Here is a 21,627-nt window from a genome sequence, read left to right on the forward strand (position 1 = left end):
GGTAAAGATGAGGCAAACAAGCACACCCAAAAACTTTTAATAAGGAGCAATTTGGTGGGGTATGAGAAAGACGCTCTAAAGGCCATTTGTTATCGATAACACGAGTTTCTCTCGTCTAATAATTTAAAGTTTCAGTTCCTTAAATAAAGTTTCTCTCGTCTTAAAAGAAGTTTTAGTTCTTAATCAATATACTTCTTACCGGCTTGGCTTTGCCTCATATTTGAATGTAGCTTTGAAGCTTGTTTTTTAATAAAAAATTAATTTCCTACAAACATTAAATACATAAAAGAAAGTACTCTGGTTTAGGTAACACCCATTAGAAAGCAAGTTCTTTAAGTTGTAAGTTCTTGTATAACATTGTTCACCTCACAAACTTTAGAAAACGAACACGCCTTGGATTATCACTAATGTTGTTCTCACAAACACCTTTGTGCATGAAAAAACATAGATTTGGTTGAATTTCTTTTTAAAACATGTTGCAAAACAATGCAAAGTGAAGATAAAAGGAACATTTTCACCCATCCTTACATGTTTTTACCCAAAGATAAACACACTTTTAATCTCTTCCTTTCACATGGATTTCATTGACGTCTTATTTCTTTAATGATTAATGCTCAATAAGTACATTGGATGATATTAACAATTTCTATGAAGCCCAAAGAAAATAAATGAAATAATAATGATACATTCAATGAATAACTGAATATATAGTCCACAACCAGGGCATTTGGTCTAGTGGTATGATTCTTGCTTTGGGTACAAAAGGTTTCGAGTTTGATTCTAGGAATGCCCCTTTCATGAAACTTGGAAGTATCATATTACTAGCCACCCTTAGAAAACAAGGTGCTAAATGAGCCTAGCATTGTTTCCTTTGTTTTTTTTGTGTTAGGTTCAAATTTTTATTTTGAATATAACATTTTTAGTCCCCAACCTTTTCTGAGAGGAAAAAAATATATCGAGTAGGAGCTAAAAATGATAGGAGTTGATGGAAGGGCATTTGGTCTAGTGGTATGATTCTCGCTTAGGTTGCGAGAGGTCCTGAGTTTAATTCTCGAAATGCCCCCTATGTTTTAATAATCTCTTATACAAGATCTATGTCAAGAGCATTTGGTCTAGTGGTTTGAGTCTTGTGGTGGGGTGGGTGTGAGAGGTCTTGAGTTCAATTCTTGAAATGCCCTTGCAACTATATTAAATTGCAGCATTTTAATATACCAAATGTGTTATTTTTAAAACCTTGTACCAAGAAATCACTCCGTGGATATGAGAAAACTCCCATGTGTAGCCTTGCAATTGTTTTAACCTAGCCAACAAGTTAGCCATGTAAAATGTGCGGTGTATGCTCTAGGCTCGGGTCATGTTCGAGAGAAATATTTTAGAAAACGCGAGTAAGAATATACATTGAAAACAATTTTAAAGAAAGCAATGTTATAAGCTAAAAGCGAAGAAGCAACAACGACTTTGATAGCATATAACCCGGGTAGGAAAAATTCACAACTAGTCACATCCCCCTATAGTATATTTTGGTTTATTGTAACCCTGGCGGGTGTAGACATGATTTTGGTGATCGTTCATACACCCTATATTGACACACAATAATGGTAAAAGCCCATCTAACATGAAAGGAAGTAAAATGGGTTTGGAACAAGCATGCGGTCATGGACAACACATTTTAGATAAGCATGGTTGAGACATTTGACATGCGACCATTGGCAACATGCCTTGGACAAGCATGAATGTGACATCCTCTCCCTCTCAATTGGTTGATGCCTCTATCAACCGACTCTTCACGAACTCAGCGTTTTCGAATGAGGTTGACTTTAGGTCTCTCGACGCGTTTCCAACTGATCTCAGTATTGAGGAGTCTCTTTCAATCTACTAGGAATTTCTGAAAACCACTTCTGAATTGATTTGCGTCTTCTTTGTCGATGTCTCTCCTACTTCCTTGGTTGGAAATTCTTCTTCTTTGCATGAGGTAATACCACCTCTTTGTGCTTGATGTCTTCTTGGTCGGGATAGTAACGTTTCAAGCTACTGATGTGGATAACAGGGCTAGTCTACATCCATGGGGGCAATTGGATCCTATATGGATAACTTTGTCTAGTCCTTAGTATTTTCGCCTCAATCTTTGGTTCTTGTTGCTTTAAACTCGAAGTTGATTTGACCTCAACTTAATCGAAACTCTCTTCTCACCTTGAACTTTTTGTGGTCAACGCTTTTAAATTGGCCCTTCTTTTCATCCATGGATGATATTTCTGTGTAAACATGTGTTGCTTTAGAGGTTTGTTTTATTTTTGCATAATCATGTGTTGCTTCAGAGGTTTGTTTCTATCTCCCTTCTCTAGTGGTGGTGTTGACTTGGTGTCTTCTCCCCAACATTTGAATGATCACTAACAAGAGTCTTTATGGGTCTAATAAATCTAACTGTCAATAAGTAATTTAGTGTTTGTAGAATTCAGTTAGCTAAGGTTGAATCGAATGACATCCGTGTGTGGCAGGCTCTCTCGGTCCAACATAAAAAAAATTTGGGATTTATCTCGGCTGGTGGAGATAAACCTATTGACTTCTGCCAATTGAGAGGAAAATGTTGATGGAGTAAAAACCGAAGAAAACTTCTTCAAGAAAAAAAAATAACGGAAAAGAAAAGGAGTGAGAAATATTTGCTCAAGACCGATGGATGGTTATTTGATTCAGTTTCACCTATTTAAATAACAAACCTATCCTAAATTTAGAGCAGTAGCACAAACATTTCTGGCAAAGTTGGCCAAACTGTCCCGCAAAAAATACGCTATTCATTAAAGGAGAGCGTTAATTCAGATATTCAAAAGTAAAAAACAACTAATTAAATTTAAGGAAACGTGTGAATAAAACTATAGCTTTTATATAACAATCTCCTCCTAAAAGTTGTGGTATATCTACCTTATTATTTGAACTTCGATTTTTTAGCGAAGTTCTTCAAATTTTACCCGCGCCAGGGACTTGGTGAAAATGTCTCCAACCTGTTTCTCTGTTCGGATGAAATCAATCTTGATGAGCCTTCGATTTGCACATTCTCGGATGTAGTGGAATCTGATTTCTATGTGCTTGCTTCGGTCTTGCAAAACTGGATTTTTTATCAGGGAGATCGTAGCTTTGTTGTCCACATATAACATTGGTAGATTGCTTTCTCTTCCGATGAGTTCTTCCATCAGTCGTGCAAGCCAGACCCCCTCTGTGTTGTCGCTGTCAAAGCGGCGATGTATTCTACTTCAAAGCAACTACCTTTTGTTTTGTTGATTGCCAGTGGATCGTGCCACCTAAGAGGAAGTAAATCATCCCGCTGGTGCTCTTACGATCATCAACGTCACCGGCCATGTCACTATCACTATAGCCGACCAGCTAAGTTTCTCCTTTCCTCTCCCTACGCAGTATCTCACACCCCAGCCTCTGGTTCCAGCCACATAACGCAGGATTCGCTTGACAGCCACAAGATGCTCCTCCCTAGGTGCTTCCATGAATCTACTCATGTATCCGACTGAGTAAGCAAGGTCAGGGAATGTGTTTACCAGATAGCGCAGGCAACCGACAATGCTGCGGTAATGGGTGGTATCGACTGCCGTCGTAGTGTCGGCCTTCCTTAGCTGGAGCCGGGCCTCCATTTGCGTCCTTGTAGGGTTACTATCCATAAGCCTAGTTGTGTCTAGCAGCTTCTTTGCGTACGCACTTTGGCAGAGATGGTGATGCAGTCGTAGTGTTGGCCTTCCTTAGCTGGAGCCGAGCCTCCATTTGCCTCCTTGTAAGGTTACTGTCCACAAGTCCAGCTGTGTCCAGCAGCTTCTTTGCGTACGCACTTTGGCAGATGGTGATGCCGGTAGTACTCTGTTGCACTTCGATGCCGAGGTAGTAGATGAGCACGCCGAGATCGCTCATCTTGAAGTTCTTTGACATCTTCCAGGTAAAGTTGCTTGGCTCCTGAACCGGAACCAGAACCTTTACAGAATGAAAGAAAGGAGAGGAAAGACGAAACGAAAGAGGAAGACGACTGAACTATTGAACCAGATGGAACTCCTACACCTCGGCTTTCCTTGCAAGAACATATAATAATTCATAACAAATATATAATATGGGGAAAGCCTCTTTCTTTTTCTTTCTTTCTCCGATTTCATTTTCCTGATGAGGGGTAATAAGAATTGAATCTTTCGAGGACTTCCATATCGCCTCCAGTGATTATGAGGTCGTCAACGTACACTCCCACGATCAGTCGCTGCTCGTCGTGGCCGTGCCAGTACTCTATTGCACTTCGATGCTGAGATCGCTCATCTTGAAGTTCTTTGATATCTTCCTCTTGAATCTTCCGAGGACTTCCATGTCGCCTCTAGTGATTATGAGGTCGTCGACATACACTCGGGCAGATTCCACTTGTGTAGGCGCAATACCTTGTCAGGGTTGTCGTTGTCCAGAAAGCCAGGTAGTTGTCGGACATATACGGTCTCCTTCAGCTCTTCGTTCAAGAACGCGAATTTCACGTCCATGTGGTGGACCTCCCAGCAATGATGTGTCGCGATTGCGAGCAAATAGGCAGACAGATTCCAGCCTTGCCACTAGCGCGAATACCACTCCTTGCTTCTGGACGTAGCCCTTCGCCACTAGACAGGCCTTGTGTTTCACAACTTGACTTCTCAGTGATGGAAGTCACCCCTCCTGACTCCACGTCTGGTTCTCATCTCTTTCCCGCGCGTGGGCCCAAGGACTTCCATGTCGCCTCCAGTGATTATGAGGTCGTCGATGTACACTCGGACAGATTCTACTTGTGTAGGCGCAATACCTTGTCGGACATATACGGTCTCCTTCATACCTCCGTTCAAGAACGCGGATTTCACGTCCATGTGGTGGACCTCCCAGGAATGATGTGTCGCGATTGCGAGCAAATAGGCGGACATATTCCAGCCTTGCCACCGGCACGAATACCACTCCTTCCTTCTGGACGTAGCCCTTCGCCACTAGACGGGCCTTGTGTCTCACAACTTGACTTCTCAGTGATGGATGTCACCCCTCCAGACTCCACATCTGGTTCTCATCTCTTTCCCGCGCGTGGGCCTGAGGACTTCCATGTCGCCTCTAGTGATTATGAGGTCGTCGAGTACACTCGGACAGATTCTACTTGCGTAGGCGTAATACCTTGTTAGGGTTGTCGTTGTCCAGGAAGCCCGATGGTTGTCGGACATATATGGTCTCCTTCAGCCTTGCGTTCTCCGGCACGAATACTACTCCTTGCTTCTGGACTCCACGTCTGGTTCTCATCGCTTTCCCCTTTCCTGCTCGTGGGCCCGCGAGACTTCCATGGCTTCTTACCGTCTTTGCGGCTAGAGGAATGAGCAAGCCTGCTCAGGATGGACCCCATGATGTGTATATTTTCTCAGCAGTAGTGGCACAAACTTCGGACAAAGTTGGCCAGCATAAAATACGCTCTTCCATTAAACGGGAGCATTAATTCATATATTCAAAAGTAAAAAACAACTAACGAAATTTAAGGAAACATGTGGATATATTCAAATAACAAACCTATCTTAAATTTAGCAATAGTGGCACAAACTTGTGGACAAAGTTGGCCAGCAAAAAATATGTTCTTCCATTAAACAGAGCGTTAATTCATATATTCAAAAGTAAAAAACAACTCACGAAATTTAAGGAAACATGTGAATAAAACCATAACTTTTATCTAACAAAACCCATTATCTGACCTTCTGTCTTTGGCTAGCAAAAAATACGCTCTTCCATTAAACGGGAGCGTTAATTCAGATATTCAAAAGTAAAAAACAACCAACGAAATTTAAGGAAACATGTGAATATTTCATTAAACGGGAGCGTTAATTCATATATTGAAAAGTAAAAAACAACTAACGAAATTTAAGGAAACATGTGAATAAAACCATAGCTCTTATCTAACAAAACCCATTATCTGACCTTCTGCCTTTGGCCAGCAAAAAATACACTCTTCCATGAAATGGGAGCGCTAATTCAGATATTAAAAAATAAAAAACAACTAATGAAATTTAAGAAAACACGTGAATAAAACCATAGCTTTTATCTAACAAAACCCATTATCTGACCTTTTGCCTTTGTGTCGTTGTGTTCTTATAGTGATTACGAGGTTTCTAAATACACTCTTCCATGAAACGGGAGTGCTAATTCAGATATTCAAAAGTAAAAAACAACTAACGAAATTTAAGAAAACATGTGAATAAAACCATAGCTTTTATCTAACAAAACCCATTATCTGACCTTCTGCCTTTGTGCCGTTGTGTTCTTATAATGATCACGAGGTTTCTATTTGGGTTTCAACCTTTGTGTCGTTGTATTCTTATAGTGATCACGAGGTTTCTATTTGGGTTGGATCACTCGAGCTCCCCTTAACGAGGGTAATAATGGGGTCTAACCCGACAATCATTCAGGCAAACACCCTTTATAAGGGCCCAAGCCCATAGCTAGCAAATATTGTCCTCTTTGGACTTTCCCTTTCGGACTTTCCCTCAAGGCTTTAAAACGCATCTGCTAGGGAAAAGTTTACACATTCTTATAAAGGGTTTTTCGTTCTCCTCCCCAACCAATGTGGGATTCTTACACCCGTCAACCAAGATGTGTGAAAATGATGTCGACACTATGGTTGAGAAAGTAGAATCTTGCTAGAGGCATGGAAATGACTTTGTGTTCTAGCAGGAAGTCCATCCCTAACACGATGTCGAAGTCATCCATTTTGACTATCACAAAGTCGGTTTGTCTAGTTCAAGTCCCCATTTTTATCGGAGTTCTCTTTGCAACTCCTAAGACAGGTAGAACTTCCAAATTGACGGTCTTCGTATTTCCTGTGTCATGATGCCAAAGGATGTTCAAGCATTTGCTTCATCTTTATCATGAAGTTGTGGGTGGCTCTAGAGTCAACAATGGTGTTCCTTTTCGCTCTGTGATTTACCCAAGCCTCGACATACATAAGATTGCGTTCACTGGTTCCTTTACCTCTTCCACTCTCTTCTAAAGAGTGAACAAGTATTTTAGTGCCTCCATGCGAGGGTTTCAATATTCTCAACTTATAATGTTTATATTCTACATCTCTGAGTTTACTCTGAGTTTTTCTTGGAAGGGTTTAGTCAATGGCCACCTTGCATATACAGCAGGACAAGGAGCCTTGATCGTGACTAGCTTTCCCCTCACTTGTCTTCAAGTTTGTCACCTCTCCCACCCTTAGGGGAGTTGGGTCGGTAATTTCTATTATTCCCACATATGGAAGCTTGGTTCTGTCTTTCGTCTTGGGATTGATCGTTGCAAAGGTTAGTCGTACGGCTATAGCATAGGCTGTTGAAAGGTCTTGGACTCTTTGTTCATAAAGTTTGGCATTCACCCACAGCTTCATCCCCTCAACAAAACTGAAGACCTTGTCTTTCTCGAACATGTCACGAATATCTACATAAGCCCATAAAATCACTTAACATAGTCGTCATTATTTTTAGTATGCCTTAACTCACTTAACTTTCTCCTTGCAATTATCTTGACCTTCTTTAGTAAGAATTGAGAAGTTCTTGTTTTAAGCTCTCCCAAGTATTCAGTATTCAAGTACATCAATCATCTTGAATGTTTTCATGTATGAATCATATTTATTTAATCCCTAGTTTCTGTTATATATATATAAACCAATTATATTTAAAGGTTTTTTTTTACTTCAATGGTTAATTTTTTTTACCTCAATTATTTGGTTTGATGTGAGATATCACATCAGTTAGAGAGAAGAACAAAACATTTATTATAAGAGTGTGGAAACCTCTCTTAACAAACGCGTTTTAAAACTATAAGGCTGGCAATAATACATAATGGGCCAAAGCGGACAATATTTGTTAGCGGTGGGCTTGGGCTATTACAAATGAAATTAGAGTTAGACATCGAACGATATGACAGCAAAGACATTGGGCCTCCAGAAGGGAGTGGATCGTAAAATCTCACATCAACTAGAAAGGGAAATGAAACATTCGACGCTAGGCCTCCAAAGGAGGGAAGTGGATTGTAAAATTCCACCGTTAGAAAACAAATTGCCAAAATGAGCTTAGCATTGTTCCCTTTGTGAGTATATTAGAACATTCAAAATGGATGATAAAAATCGTGTAAACTTCTTCTTGTATCTAATTTGGATAGAGTACTCCTCTTAAGGTTGGAAGTTTTGTAATTATCCTTTCCATTCAATAAATGCTTTAATCACTCTAAAAACTCTAATTTGGATAGAGTACTTTTTTTTTTTTTTTTTTTTTTTTACACAATGACTCTAAAGTAAATTTACTACCATTGTCGTTCGTGAAGCTGAATAAAACGTTTTTAGCCCCCAACCCTTAGAAAAGATAGATTTCGAACTTGAGAAGAAAAAACATATTGAGAGAGGAGCTAAAAATAATTGGTGTTGAAGGAAGGGCATTTGGTCTAGTGGTTCGCTTAGGGTGCGAGGTTCAATTCTCGAAATGCCCCTATGTTTTGATCTTTGCTCTTATGCTTATTGAAGAATGTCATAATCAAACCGATCTAACTTATCAACGTACATATTCCAATTGAATGCATCTGCCTTAATGGTAATGCATCTTCAACCAAAATAATTAGAGCTGGATCATTCTTAAATGTTGGAGTGATTGAGAGGTATGAAATATTAATTATAGTATAGACTTTATTTATGTCAATATTTCATAATAATATTAATTGAAGTAGATCCAAGTGATTTTAACGACAAATTCTGGTGTGAGATGAAACTAACTTGACAATAATAAGTTATAAAGCCAAAACTTGTGGATAAATTTTAAATCTTGAGATTCAGCAAATACATGGACGAATCACTAAAAATGATAGATCTACTACAAGGGCATTTGGTCTAGTGGTATGATTCTCGCTTCGGGTGCGAGAGGTCTCGAGTTCGATTCTCGAAATGCCCCACAACAACACTATATCAAATTGAATCATGTAAATTATGTTGGGATTTCAAATGTATGTTTTTAAAATAAATTTAAAAAAAAAACTTGCACAAAGTATTTGCCCTCGAGTAGGTAAAACCTTGTCTTAGGTCGAGTGTGTATTTAGATTTGAAACCCACTAGCCCAAAGTCCATATGTGTCCGTGACATGCACTTCGACCCAAGACTCCTAGTCACGCCACTCTGGCATGTAGCATGCGAACTTGGACAATATTGGGGTATGCTCGAGATATTTTAGAAAACGTGAGCAATGAAACAGAAAAACAGCGAACAAGCAACAACAACCACAACTAGTCACATCCCCTAGAGTATATTTTGGAGCATTTTAGCCCGGGCGGGTGTAGACATGATTTTGGTGACCGGTCCCGTATTGACACAAAAATAATGGTAAAGACCCAACATGAAAGCAAACAAATGTTGTAAGCTAAAAGCGAACAAGCAACAACCACAACTAGTCACCCAACATGAAAGCAAACAAATGTTGTAAGCTAAAAGCGAACAAGCAACAACCACAACTAGTCACGTCCCCTATAGTATATTTTGGAGCATTTTAGCTCGGGTGAGTGTAGACATGATTTTGGTGACCGGTCCCGTATTGACACAAAAATAATGGTAAAGACCCAACATGAAAGCAAGTAAAATGGGATTGGAGTGGGCATGCGGTCATGGACAACACGTCCTGGATAAGCATGGTTGAGACATTTGACATGCGACCATGACAAGCATGACCATGATATCTTCCCCCACTCAATTGGTTGATGTCTCTGTCAACCGACTCTTCATGAATTTAGCGTTGTACGATGAGGTTGACCTTAGGTTTCTCGACGTGCTTCGAACTGATCTCAGTATTGAGGATTCTCTTCCAATCTACTATGAACTGGTGAAAACCACTTCTTAGCTCATTGACTTTTTGCATCTTATTTGTCAGTGTCTCTCCTACTTTCTTGACTTGGAAATTTTTCTTCTTCGATTGAGGTCGTACCACCTCCTGGTGCTTGATGTCTTCTTGGTCGAATAGTAACACTTCAAATTACTGATGTAGATAACATGGCAAGTCCGCATCCATGGAAGCAATTGGATCCTATATGATGTGTTCCAAATCTTGTGGATGACTTTGACTCAACCATAGTATTCTCTCACCAATCTTTGGTTCTTGTTGCTTTAATCTCGGAGTTGATCTAACCTCAACTTAATCGAAACTCTCTTTTCACCTTGAAATTTTTGTATGGACCCACCACGCGAGCATATAGCTTCCTCTTGGGTCTGCCCTTCAGCTAGTGCACACTCACGCTACTAGAGCCACGAAGGGAAAGGAACCCACATAATATTATGGCAAAACATAAATATCGTAATTCATGCATCTATACTCATCATAAAGGAGAAGTATCCCGATGCACGTGACATAAAAATGCATGATATCCTATAATATCAAATCATGACATATACTTAAGATGCAAGTCATACCTCAATTCTTTTCATGGCGTAATATTCCTTTGAAACGTGCAAACATAATACTTGTCATATCTTCCATGATTAACTTACATGACTTTCGAATGTCTCAAAGGCATAGGTTAAACGTATTACATAGTATACATGCATGGATATGGAAGTTCATGCATCATCCAACATCGATAACATTGTGGGTTACTTATTTTCCATCTTAGGTTCATTTCTTTGCATATTTTCTAACATAGCATAACTCGTTTTGTATCATATCTAACATGTATAATGTCAGTCAAACAATCATAAAATTATGACTCGTGCAAGGACAGACACGTCATTTGTACAACAATCAAGTCATCCAACCAATTCAATAGTAAAACTACTTACTTGGTTGACATGTGCAAAGGCAGACACACGTCATTTAGAAACTAAGTTAAAACTTTATGGACTAATTAAAAATGAATATTAAACTCGGAGGACTAAACATATCACTTTTCGAACCTCAATTATAAACAAAATTAACTCTCAACGATCAAAAGCGTTAGTTTTAAACATCCAAAAGTTGATTTTAGAGACAAAAATATATTTTACTAAAAAAAAATATAAAAATTATTGAAATTAATAATTAAGATATTTTCCATTTAAAAAAAAAAAAAGTTATTGTTCATATTATTGTATTTATATAATATCCATTAAATTTTGCCAAACCCTTCAATTTAGGGTATTAACATACATTTTAATATGTTAATAAATGATAATTTAATAACAGTGACCGAATTTTCTTATCTAAAAGACTTAATTACCCTCTTAATCTTAATTGGTTTCCATTAATACATCATTAAACTTAATCCAATATCTAAACAAAAGCCGCTGGCCGCAATCTTAGCGGCTTTAATTGGAGCCGAGCCGAGTATGGTTCTAATATTAAAAGTTTTTTAAATATTTAAAAAATAACAGATACTTTTTTTTAATAAATTAATAAAAATACGTTTCAGCTTTATACTTTATCTAAAAAAAAATTACTTTTAACTATTAAAAATAATACCTCAAACATAAAAAAATAAAAATATATATTTAAAAATATTTTTAAACTTAAAAAAAAATTCAAAAAATAGTTAATATTTTGTTTAAAAAGTAACTTTAAATTTAAAAAATGAAAAATACCTCGATTTTTCATAGAATTCATTAAATTTTTTTTTAACTTCAAAAACACTTTTAAAACTTTTTTTAAAAAAAAAAACGTTTAAAAAATGTTCATGATAAAGTAAAATTAAAACATAGGTAGATAATCTATGGTATTGATAGACAGTTTTCGTCCATATATTAATGATAAGAAGTCTTTTAACTTTTTTTTATATAGGTAAATCGTGTTGATATCACTTTTAAAATTCTATGGTACTAATTTTCATTGAAAACTAATTTAAGTGAATTTTATAATTTTTTTAGTTTAAAAGTATTTTTTTTTTTTTTTTTTTTACTAATTTAGTCTTTGAATAATACCTAAAAATAAGTACCCTTAATTTAAAAAAATTAAAAAAAATAATTAATATCTTCGAAAAAAAAATTAGCTTCAATAATACTTAAAAATAATAAACATTAGTATTATTTAAATTCGTTAAAAATTGAATGATATTTTTTAAAATAAAATAATAATAATAAAAATATTAATATTATTTAATATTTTTTAGATAAAATATAAAGGGAAAAAGTATTTTTATTAATTTAATAAAAAGAAAAAGAGAAAGGAGGAGGAGGAGATCTCAACCTCCACTTCTCGACTATTCTCTTCCAACTATTCCTCCTTCCCTCTCTGAATTTTCTCTGGCTTTTCACTCCCATTCCTCCTTCGCCCCTCTGCAAATTTTAGGGCAAACTTAGATCTCTGCCGAGGATTCTTCTTCTACGCTCTGCTACCTGATTTCGGTGCTCTGATTCTAGGTTGTTTCAGAATTGTTTTCGTTTCTTTCTTCCTCCTCGTTTTTCATGCTTCTCCTCTGAATTATACCTGCAATGGACTCGATATGGAGCCACACTGGCGCGCCAGACGCCTTGCATTTTGTCATCGCCGTCCAGTTCGCCTTCGGCTTTTACGCTGCGAGGTTCCTACTCGACAGATTCATTTTTCGTGTGAGTTTTCGAATTACATTTGTTTTCTACTTTTCATTTACTCTTCTGTAGTGCAATTTTGTTTCTCACTTGCCTTTTGTTTTTTTCTGTGTGCGGGTGATTTATGTATGGATTCTGATAATTCGTTATAAGAACGTCGTATATGTGCGTTTAGGTAGCAATTTAAATTTTCTTGTCTGTTATTCACCTAAATAATTGTTTCTAACTTTTTTGTGATGGCGGAAAATATGATAAATTGAAGATGAGATGGAAAATTTTTAATGTCTCTACTTGTTCTACTTGCATTTATTTTCTTCACATTAAGAACGCCCTACTCGATCTTTTCTCTCTCGGTTATGATTTTCTGGTGAATTTCAAATACTTTTTTTGTACTGAACTTAATAGGTGGTGTTTTCAACATCTACTTAGTTTGGTCGTCATATTATAGAGCACCTGGTGGCACTGCCCAGCTGACTTAACCAGACACGAAATATTCATTATTAAATGATAGGTATCAGGATTTGTTGCAATTATTTTCAATGAAGACGTGTGGATGTTAACATCTTTATTAAGCAAGTAGTTCGGTTGGTCATCATGATGAAATGTCAGAAATTCTACCTTTGTCCTGGTAGCCAAATTTCAGATGGCATCCAATTCCAACATTAAAAATGGACGTAATAGAAAAAGATTTTTTAGTAGCTTTTATTTAGGGCAATGCAGAACAGGAATAGAGGCATTAAAAAAAAAAGAAGCTAAAGGGAAACATTGAAGGGGTTAGGCTCCAAACCCCAAACCTCCTCCCACCAATGACAATTGTCCTCAAAGATCATTCAAATCCTTTTAAGCAACAACTTTAAAACTTCTGGAAAATTGCATGCCAGTGAAATTTTCCACAACAAGTGGAGTTGACTAGGATTTGCTGCCACGTCTCTATAGAACTACAATCTAGCCCAAGTATTGGCTGAAAAGGGCAACACCAGATAAATTATTCCAATGCTTTGTGGTCTACTTATAAAGAATACAACTATATTAAAGAAAAAATGGTTGAGGGTTGATCTCTAGATTGTGTGGAAAGTGATGATTCTCCTACCTTCTAAGGTATTCTCGCTGTTCAACTTATGGAAAAAGATCATTGTATTTGACCAGGAAGATGTCTAATTCGTGAAGGCCAACTGATAAAGTGGCTGGAAAAAATTGCGGAGTAATCCCCAAGTTGGCGATTGTGATGGCAGCATCTTGTCCTTAAGTGTCTCTTCTTCTTTTTGTGATTCAGGACAGTATACTGCCTCAACTTGGAGTGCTCAGCATAGGTTGTTTTGTAATTACTCCATTGACACCATCATTTTAGATTGGAAGGTCATTTGATAATCCTTCCTTTGGAAAAAGGGATGCCCTATCCCTTTGTCCCGTAGATTGTTTTGTTGCCTTTGGTCTTCTGTGTAAGAGGATTCACATTGTTATAGACGTAAAAATGCAATTGGAAAAACAAATGCACACTGTAGAGTTTCTCTTTGGAGCTCCTTTTCCAAATCATTTTTTTCTCGGTTGTACTAATAAAATGAAGTATCCAGGCTCCGCTTAGAAAAATGTGGCTACGGTTTTTGTTGTCACTGCCAATTGGAGAAACTTTTTTTTTTTCTTTTTTGTAATCTTCAGAACTTCGTGGGCATCCTTATAACCCTTTTTCTACTTGGTTCTTTTGTGTTGTCGATAAGATTTCTCTGTTACTTATTAAGAAAGGGGAGCTAATTATGTTATTCAACTTGTTCTATTTTTAGAGGTTCGCAATTTGGCTGTTGAGCAAAGGAGCTGCTCCACTGAAACTTGATGAGGCTACCCAGTCAAAGGTTGTAAAATGTTCGGAATCAATGTGGAAACTAGCATACTATGGCACTGTTGAAATATGCATTTTAAAAATTGCATATAATGAACCATGGTTTAGAGATTCAAATCAATACTTCAAAGGCTGGCCAAATCAGGAGTTGCAGTGAGTAGTTTACATGCTTTGTTGTTAATTTTATTGATGAACTTCATCTTTGCGTCAAGGATCAGATCTAACTTGCTGTGTTGATAATATTGATAGAAATGCTTGAAGTGGATCGGTGTCCTCTTCTATCTAGATTACTCCTCAATAATTTTTTACGCTTTTTTTCCTTTTTTTTTCATTTGTGCATTTGGGCTCTTTTCTCCATTCTTCTTCTTCCTTGGTACGGCAACTTTAATAGTAAGAAGTTGAAATTTATACTTCTAACTTCAGTGTATTAGTACTCTTTAGGTATACATTCAAATGGATTAAAAAATTTTGTTTTGTATGAACTGATCCCTTTCATTTCTTTCTGCAGGCTTCCTCTAAAACTATTCTATATGTGCCAATGTGGGTTCTACTTATATAGCATTGCTGCTCTTCTTATATGGGAGACTCGGAGAAAGGACTTCTCTGTCATGATGTCTCATCATGTAATTACTGTTATCTTGATCGGATATTCATATATGACGAGGTATTCTTAAAGTTCCTTTATACAAGTTCAACATAGCTAGTAATATTTACTTATAACTAGAGATGTGTTGATTGCTGTTCTACTGATTGGGAAAGTCATGCCAGAGTCTGTTTCCTACTTGTGCTTTCATGGGCGTAGTTACTTATATTGCTGCTGGGCTTTTTTTTTTTTTTTTTTCCTTTTTCATTGGAGAAAGTTTTCCACCAGTCTTAAGACCTTGTAACTTTTGATACAGAATAGGTCAAAGATTCAAAGCTGTGATTGTTGAAGTCTATTAGAATTATTGCATTAGAACAAATGTTACTTTGTGGCCTATTCTCTCTCTCTCTCACTTTCTCAAATTAATTTTCGTACAACATGATACTGATCCGTTGATTTGAGTACTTCTAGAAGCACTGTATTTATTTTTCAATGGAATCATTTCAGATGATTTATATATTTGGTTCAAATTAGTATTTCATTTCTACCGTTTATTTTGGCATTTATCATTCTAGTATCCATTGATAAGATGATGGAAACCTCTTGATTGAAGTTGATTCTTTGAAAATCCTGCATTCTTATGATTGTCTTGTGATATGAATGCCCATTAGAAAGAAATTAGGGATATTATACTGGTATATTAGTAAATGGCAGAGAGTTAACTATGGTATTTGGTTATAAATAGAGAGAGTGGAACAGGGGGAAGTTGAGCAAAGATTCAGTGAGTTTGGTTTAGCGCTTGAGTGAGAATGCTCAAGAAAGGGAAGTTCAAAGTACCTCAGTTCTCGAATCCTTGGTTATCTTGTAGTTTTGTTATCTTTGCCTTGCAATATATTTTGAGTTCTACATCTTGCTTAGCTGATTATGTGTTGGGTTCGTATACGGTTATTAGGAGATTGAATTGTGTTGTTTAACCTAGTTTGGAGGACAACAGTCTTATTGTATATCATTTAATATAACATTAGAGCATGATATCAGAACATAGATATGTCTATCCGAGTCTAAATGTCTTGTTTTAATTTTTTTTTTATTGGGATCTTACACAGTTTTTCATTTTGTCTTAAAAACTAGACAAAGTTGAAGCATTTCCATTCAAATTTTGATAAAAGGATGGTTGTTCCTTTTTCTGGATTTGATTGTAGACCTGATGATAATTAATAATTACCCATTTACGGGAATATAAATATCATGGTGCCATTTAGTATCATGAATGATTTAGGGAGTTATTGAAGTATGGAAACTATTTGAAGTTTCCCTACTAGAGTTAGTTTTTCTTTTAAAAAAACCTTACTTGGATTGAAAGAAAGTCAAACAGAAGTCTTTAGATGTTTTTTGGGATAATGTACTCACCTTATAGCCTCAATTTGGGGCTCCGCGAGATCTTTAGGATGTAACCCTCTTTTTTATTTAATTATGTTGCACTGTAACCATGTGTGAAAGTTACTCACATATTTGCAACTTTATATTTGTTTATTTATGGGTCAAATTGTTGTTTTAAAGCCTCATCTGGACCTTCCTTTTTTTTTTCTTTTTTTTTCTTTTTTTTTTTGAGTATGTCACAAAAAATTGCTCGACTATTCTTTGTTTCTCAGCATTTCTTATGATGGAAGTCTAGACTGATTAAAATAATAGATGAAATTTTAAATCAGGATTTTTGTACTCAATTCTGCAGATTTTTCCAGATTGGATCGGTTATTCTTGCACTCCATGATGCAAGTGATGTCTTCATGGAAGCTGCCAAGGTTTTTAAATATTCTGAGAAAGAACTCGGAGCAAGTGTTTTCTTTGGATTTTTTGCCGTTACATGGCTCGTATTGCGGCTTATATTCTTCCCATTCTGGGTTATAAAATCAACAAGGTTTGTGCTCCTGGTGTTTGTTTTTATCTTTGAAGATTTGAGTGTGTATCCACATTCTTTTGCTCATCTGATTTTGTGATTGATACTTCTCAGCTATGATCTCTGTGAGTACTTGAAGCTATCAGATGCGAATTCCAGATTGATATACTATGTTTTCAACACGATGTTGTTGATGTTGCTTGTGTTCCACATATACTGGTGGTTGCTCATATGCTCCATGATCCATAGACAGCTGAAAAATAGGGGAAAAGTTGGAGAGGATATAAGATCTGGTGTGTAACTTTACTCATCCACAGTAAAAGTTTCTCGTTGATCAAATAGGAAAAGGGGAGCCCTCCCACAAGTCCTGTCTGTTTTAGATTTATGTATGATAATTTCCTACAAGTCACTGGTACCTTTTGTGTTATGCATCTAATTTCATTTTTCATAAACGAAAAGAGTTTCATCTGCATGATTCATATTAGCCTAAAAAGAACTCATTAAAAACACCTTCAAACAGGCTCTCGAGCTTTAAGCAAATATCAATGAGTTTTAGATTCAGAAAAGTACATTGAATGTACAGGATAACTGCGTAGTTTCGATTTTCTGGTTTTCTTTATTCAAATGGGTAATGTCATGGTTGTAACTGATATTGAAATTTTTCTCTTGTATTTTCTTTACAGATTCGGAGGATGACGATTAGATGAAAGATCTGTTGAAGAGTACTTTTTGCACTGATTAGTGATGGTAGCTGTGGGGTAATTACTTTTGTATTTCTCGTCTACATTGGTCCAACGGGTTAGAGAAGTTACTTTCATTTTATCACTTCGCCTCCATTTTTAGTGGGTAGGGATACAAATGTATGGCCACTGAGAGTATCACTTCTCTATATATTTGGTTTATAAATAGGGGATTGGTGCATCCTTTGTTAAGGACCCTCATCTTCTGTGGGGATGGAGAGGAGGGTTGGCTGGGGGTTTACCAGAGTTGAGAGGCGAAGAAAAACATGAGATTCAAAAATGAAAACAGAAAGTCTGTTGCATTATGTAGCACTTTTTGCTCTTCTATTTCTTAGGAGATTGTTGAGGTTTTGCAATAAGCATCATCATATTAGGCCAGAATTTGTGTTGAATATATAATATTCTTCTGAACAGTGAAACAAAGTGCCTTCACAATGAACATCTTGTTTGTACTGCAAATGTGTTGGGACAATCTACAAAAGAGAAAACTGAATGAATGTATAACAATCTTGTTTGCCTACTACCCATTGAACCACTTGTTCTTCAAGCCAAACAATTACTATTACTCAATTTGGAGTTTCCTTGTTTGCATGTTTGAGCTGGAAGATTCTTAATTTTGTTGCGGTTATTTTAGGTCTTCCATGCCTCTCTATGTAGTGAAACATTGTTATTGACATAGACACGTTTGTAGTTTTCTATTTTTATTTTGGAGAACCAAAAATGATGTCTATTATCTTACTATATGACTTCTCCTATCTCATGTAGGGCACACTTTCCTCTCGCCTCGGTCAGGTAATAAGGCAACTGTGCCTTATATCATTTCCTGGACTTTGGAGTTTACGGTGTTCACACCATATTTGAATGGAACATATATGCATATAAACATACAGTACAATTCTTGTTTGTTACTTGTAGTTTTCATTGTGAAAATATTTGTCCTTTTTTGTAGGTCCTTTTTAGTTTGACGGGTAAGATTTGAACCTTTGACTTTTTGGTCGAGAATATATGTCAATTCAATATCATTACCTTCAAAAACTACTATCCATTTTCTAGTTTGTGTTTTGCACTTTGGAGAATTACTTTTTATATATGTATATAAAAATGTATGATCTCTTTCCTCAGCTCTCTCCATGCAGCATCTATTATGCGTCTGATCTTGGCCCAGAATTAATTTTATTAAATGCCAGACTATGTGCTTTGGTTCCCAGTAAAGTTCTTATCCCAAACTCGCCACCCTGCTTAGTTTATCAAATCATCCATTAAACTTAGCTAATAAATTGTTAAACTGAACTTATCAAACCATTAGCCTAGCTGGTTGATAGATTTTCAAGCATTGCCATAAACCATCATCTTGAAGAGGATCATGTTCAAGAGGATATTTAAAGTTAAAGTTATTAGTATAATTTTGAAGTGTATGTGGTTAACACAAGTAATAATTTAAAAGGTTCGTACTGTGGATAAGGTTGAGTGTCTTATCTTAGTAACACTATTGATACGACCTAATTTTCATCGTTATAAATAATTCGAAGAAAATCATTTATGTAGAGACATGTGATTTGGAGTATCTTATACAATGAGTTTGTATAAGATTGTAAATATTTAATTTTTCTTTGTAAATCCGTTAATTGAGAAGATTAATATTTTATATGATGAACATATATGACTCGATCTTAATCCTGAGTGAGTTATGAACTCTTGCATATGAAACCCTAGGTTATTACTTAAACATGATTCACTTGTATGTCAACCACATACGGTATAATATTACATTAATAATTTTGAATTTTTATACCATAGATTAAATATTAAATTATAAATAAATCATCAAAATTATTATTAGAAATTAAATAATTAATTACGAAAATTTATCGCATAAATTTCAACACATACGGGTCTCAAATCCCCTCTCAAGACTGGTTTATAATTTAGTGAGACCTTATTCAAGAGGTTCAGGAGGCCCCTGAACGTTCCCACAAAGTTGGGACACTTTGTCAGCTTGACACACTGACTCTATCTGGCCTAGGCCTAGCTCAACGGTACCACTCCTGGAGACTCACCACTTGGTAGGGGTGCTATTGGATTTGACTTAGGTCGCTGATAACGTTGTCGGTACTGGTAGGGATAAGGTGGTGGAGACTCTAGTGACATTGTTCATACTGCTAACAACATAATGAACTACCTTAGTCATTCTTAGACGTCGTGGAGATCTCTACTAGATTCTTAGGGGCATCTAAAGTTTAAATCTCATTTCGTGTTTCCAGGACCTTCGAAACTAACTCCTCAAGACTAAACCAATATCGAGGTGCACTTAAGTCTGACCTCTAATCGCTACTCATGATCCTAGAGTACTCGGTCTACTAGAAACATACTGACAGGTCAATGTGAAAACTACTCTAGCTCTAGAACTCTAATCTTAACTTGGTTTTCTCATGTATGTTTTGTTAGAGAGATATTCCTATGAAAGGGTGTATAAGATCTTTATCCAACAAGTCTTATCATTGCAACTTAAGCTTCTTTAATTCAGTTGAGACCGGACATTACAAATCCCTAGAGAAATAAAGAGAAACAAGATCTAAAAAGCTGACTTATCGACGATGGGGCACATGTTCGACGAGCGGTAGAACATGCAACAACACTTAAGTGCTCAAAAAGTGAGGGAGAAGGAGTGTTTAGGAGATAGAGAGGTTGTAGTAGAGAGATATAGAAGAAGGAGAGGGGATGAGAAATGAAATAGGTGACGTGATATGATAAGGAATCACTACAAGGGGAGTAAGATTCAAATTACCTTCTTGATCAAATATCTCAAGGCAAGAATATTGTTTGAGATTCGAATCACTCCATAAGCAAGATCGATCATGTCTAGCTTGAATGATTCTTGTTGATCAAATATCTCAACGCAAGAACACTTGTTTGAGATCCGAATCACTCCACAAGCAAGATTGATCATGTCGAGCTTGAATGATTCTACATGCAACCTAAACTACATAAAATTGTAAAGAAACTTAGTCATTGGCTAAAGAAAGCACAAATGCTCTTTTTTTACTACATTTTCAAGTCTACTCACAAATACAAACATACATGGCTTTATATAGCCTCAAAATGAAACTATGAAAGGCATCCCAAGAATGGTAACATTCATACTTAATGGTCATAATTAACCATTGTGTAATTGTAAGCTAAAGTAAATAAAAAGTCTTAAAATACATTAATGAAATACAATAACTCTAAACTTTAATCTACCCAAAATTTATAACATGAAACTTCGTTTTTCTTTAATGTGGCATGAATTGAAATATATTTTGATAATTTCAACAATATTTTCTTCACATCATCATTGAAGTATATTGTATAATTGACGTCTCTTAGTTCATATCATGACGTGGATGGGAGCGGGAAGGTCGTCCGCGTCCCACTACCGTATACATCTCTAATTATTTGATTAGAAGAAAATGATGTTAAAAATGGTGTATGCTTTTGGTGTGAACATAGCAAATGGTAGGTGGTACACCACCTAGCGCATTAAAATGAGTTTGAGACTGAGTCCATTATTAAAAAAATCTCTCTCAATTTTCTCTTTTAATTTTTCAAATTTCTATTTAATTCTCATTTTTTAATTTCAAAATTTTAGATTTTTATATCTATATATTTAAACTTTTTATATATTTAAAGTTTTTTTTTTACCGCTATTAAAATTAGTTTTACAAAATTCTACCATAATATTTAAATTAATTAACAAAAAATCATCCTGAAAGATAAAAACAAAAAGTAAATATTTACGGTGAAATATTTAAAAGGTAAAAAAAGAAAATAAGAATATAATATTTTAAAATTTAAAAAGTAAATGGGCAAAAAGTTTTTTTTTTTTTTTTTTTTTTCAAAACTATTTTCAATTTTGTCGTTTTCACAATCAGAATTCACAACATACACGGACTCCACACTCCTTTTTCACTTATGCAATGTCCCACGTGGCCCTTAATCTTATAATTAAATATTATAAATCAAATTGATTGGTTTAAATCTTTGGAATTCTTTTACTTAAAATAAAAAAAA

The 21,627-nt window shown here is 35.9% G+C and overlaps 1 protein-coding gene and 1 non-coding gene across 3 annotated transcripts; both read left to right on the top strand.

Annotated features, from left to right (window-relative positions):
• The first annotated feature begins 8,864 nt into the window (after positions 1 to 8,864).
• Positions 8,865 to 8,936, top strand: TRNAP-UGG (transfer RNA proline (anticodon UGG)). Its single transcript has one exon. It is a non-coding gene; the product is annotated as a tRNA-Pro (tRNA).
• Positions 8,937 to 12,159: 3,223 nt separating this feature from the next.
• LOC111792771 (ceramide synthase LOH2) lies at positions 12,160 to 18,596 on the top strand. Of its 2 annotated transcripts, XR_002814846.2 has the most exons (7): positions 12,160 to 12,544; positions 14,302 to 14,510; positions 14,866 to 15,021; positions 16,673 to 16,858; positions 16,952 to 17,130; positions 17,521 to 17,595; positions 18,343 to 18,596. XR_002814846.2 is itself a non-coding variant. In XM_023674353.2 (6 exons), exons 1-6 carry the CDS (start codon positions 12,428 to 12,430, stop codon positions 17,538 to 17,540), a joined length of 867 nt encoding a protein of 288 aa, XP_023530121.1. In that variant the 5' UTR covers positions 12,160 to 12,427; the 3' UTR covers positions 17,541 to 18,112. The 2 variants fall into 2 exon arrangements, 1 of the variants encoding a protein (XP_023530121.1); XM_023674353.2 differs by lacking the exon at positions 18,343 to 18,596 and having other exon boundaries at positions 17,521 to 18,112.
• The last annotated feature ends 3,031 nt before the right edge of the window (positions 18,597 to 21,627 follow it).

Source organism: Cucurbita pepo, chromosome 4 (genome assembly GCF_057944985.1).
Source record: "Cucurbita pepo subsp. pepo isolate OVF chromosome 4, ASM5794498v1, whole genome shotgun sequence".
Classification (NCBI taxonomy): domain Eukaryota; kingdom Viridiplantae; phylum Streptophyta; class Magnoliopsida; order Cucurbitales; family Cucurbitaceae; genus Cucurbita; species Cucurbita pepo.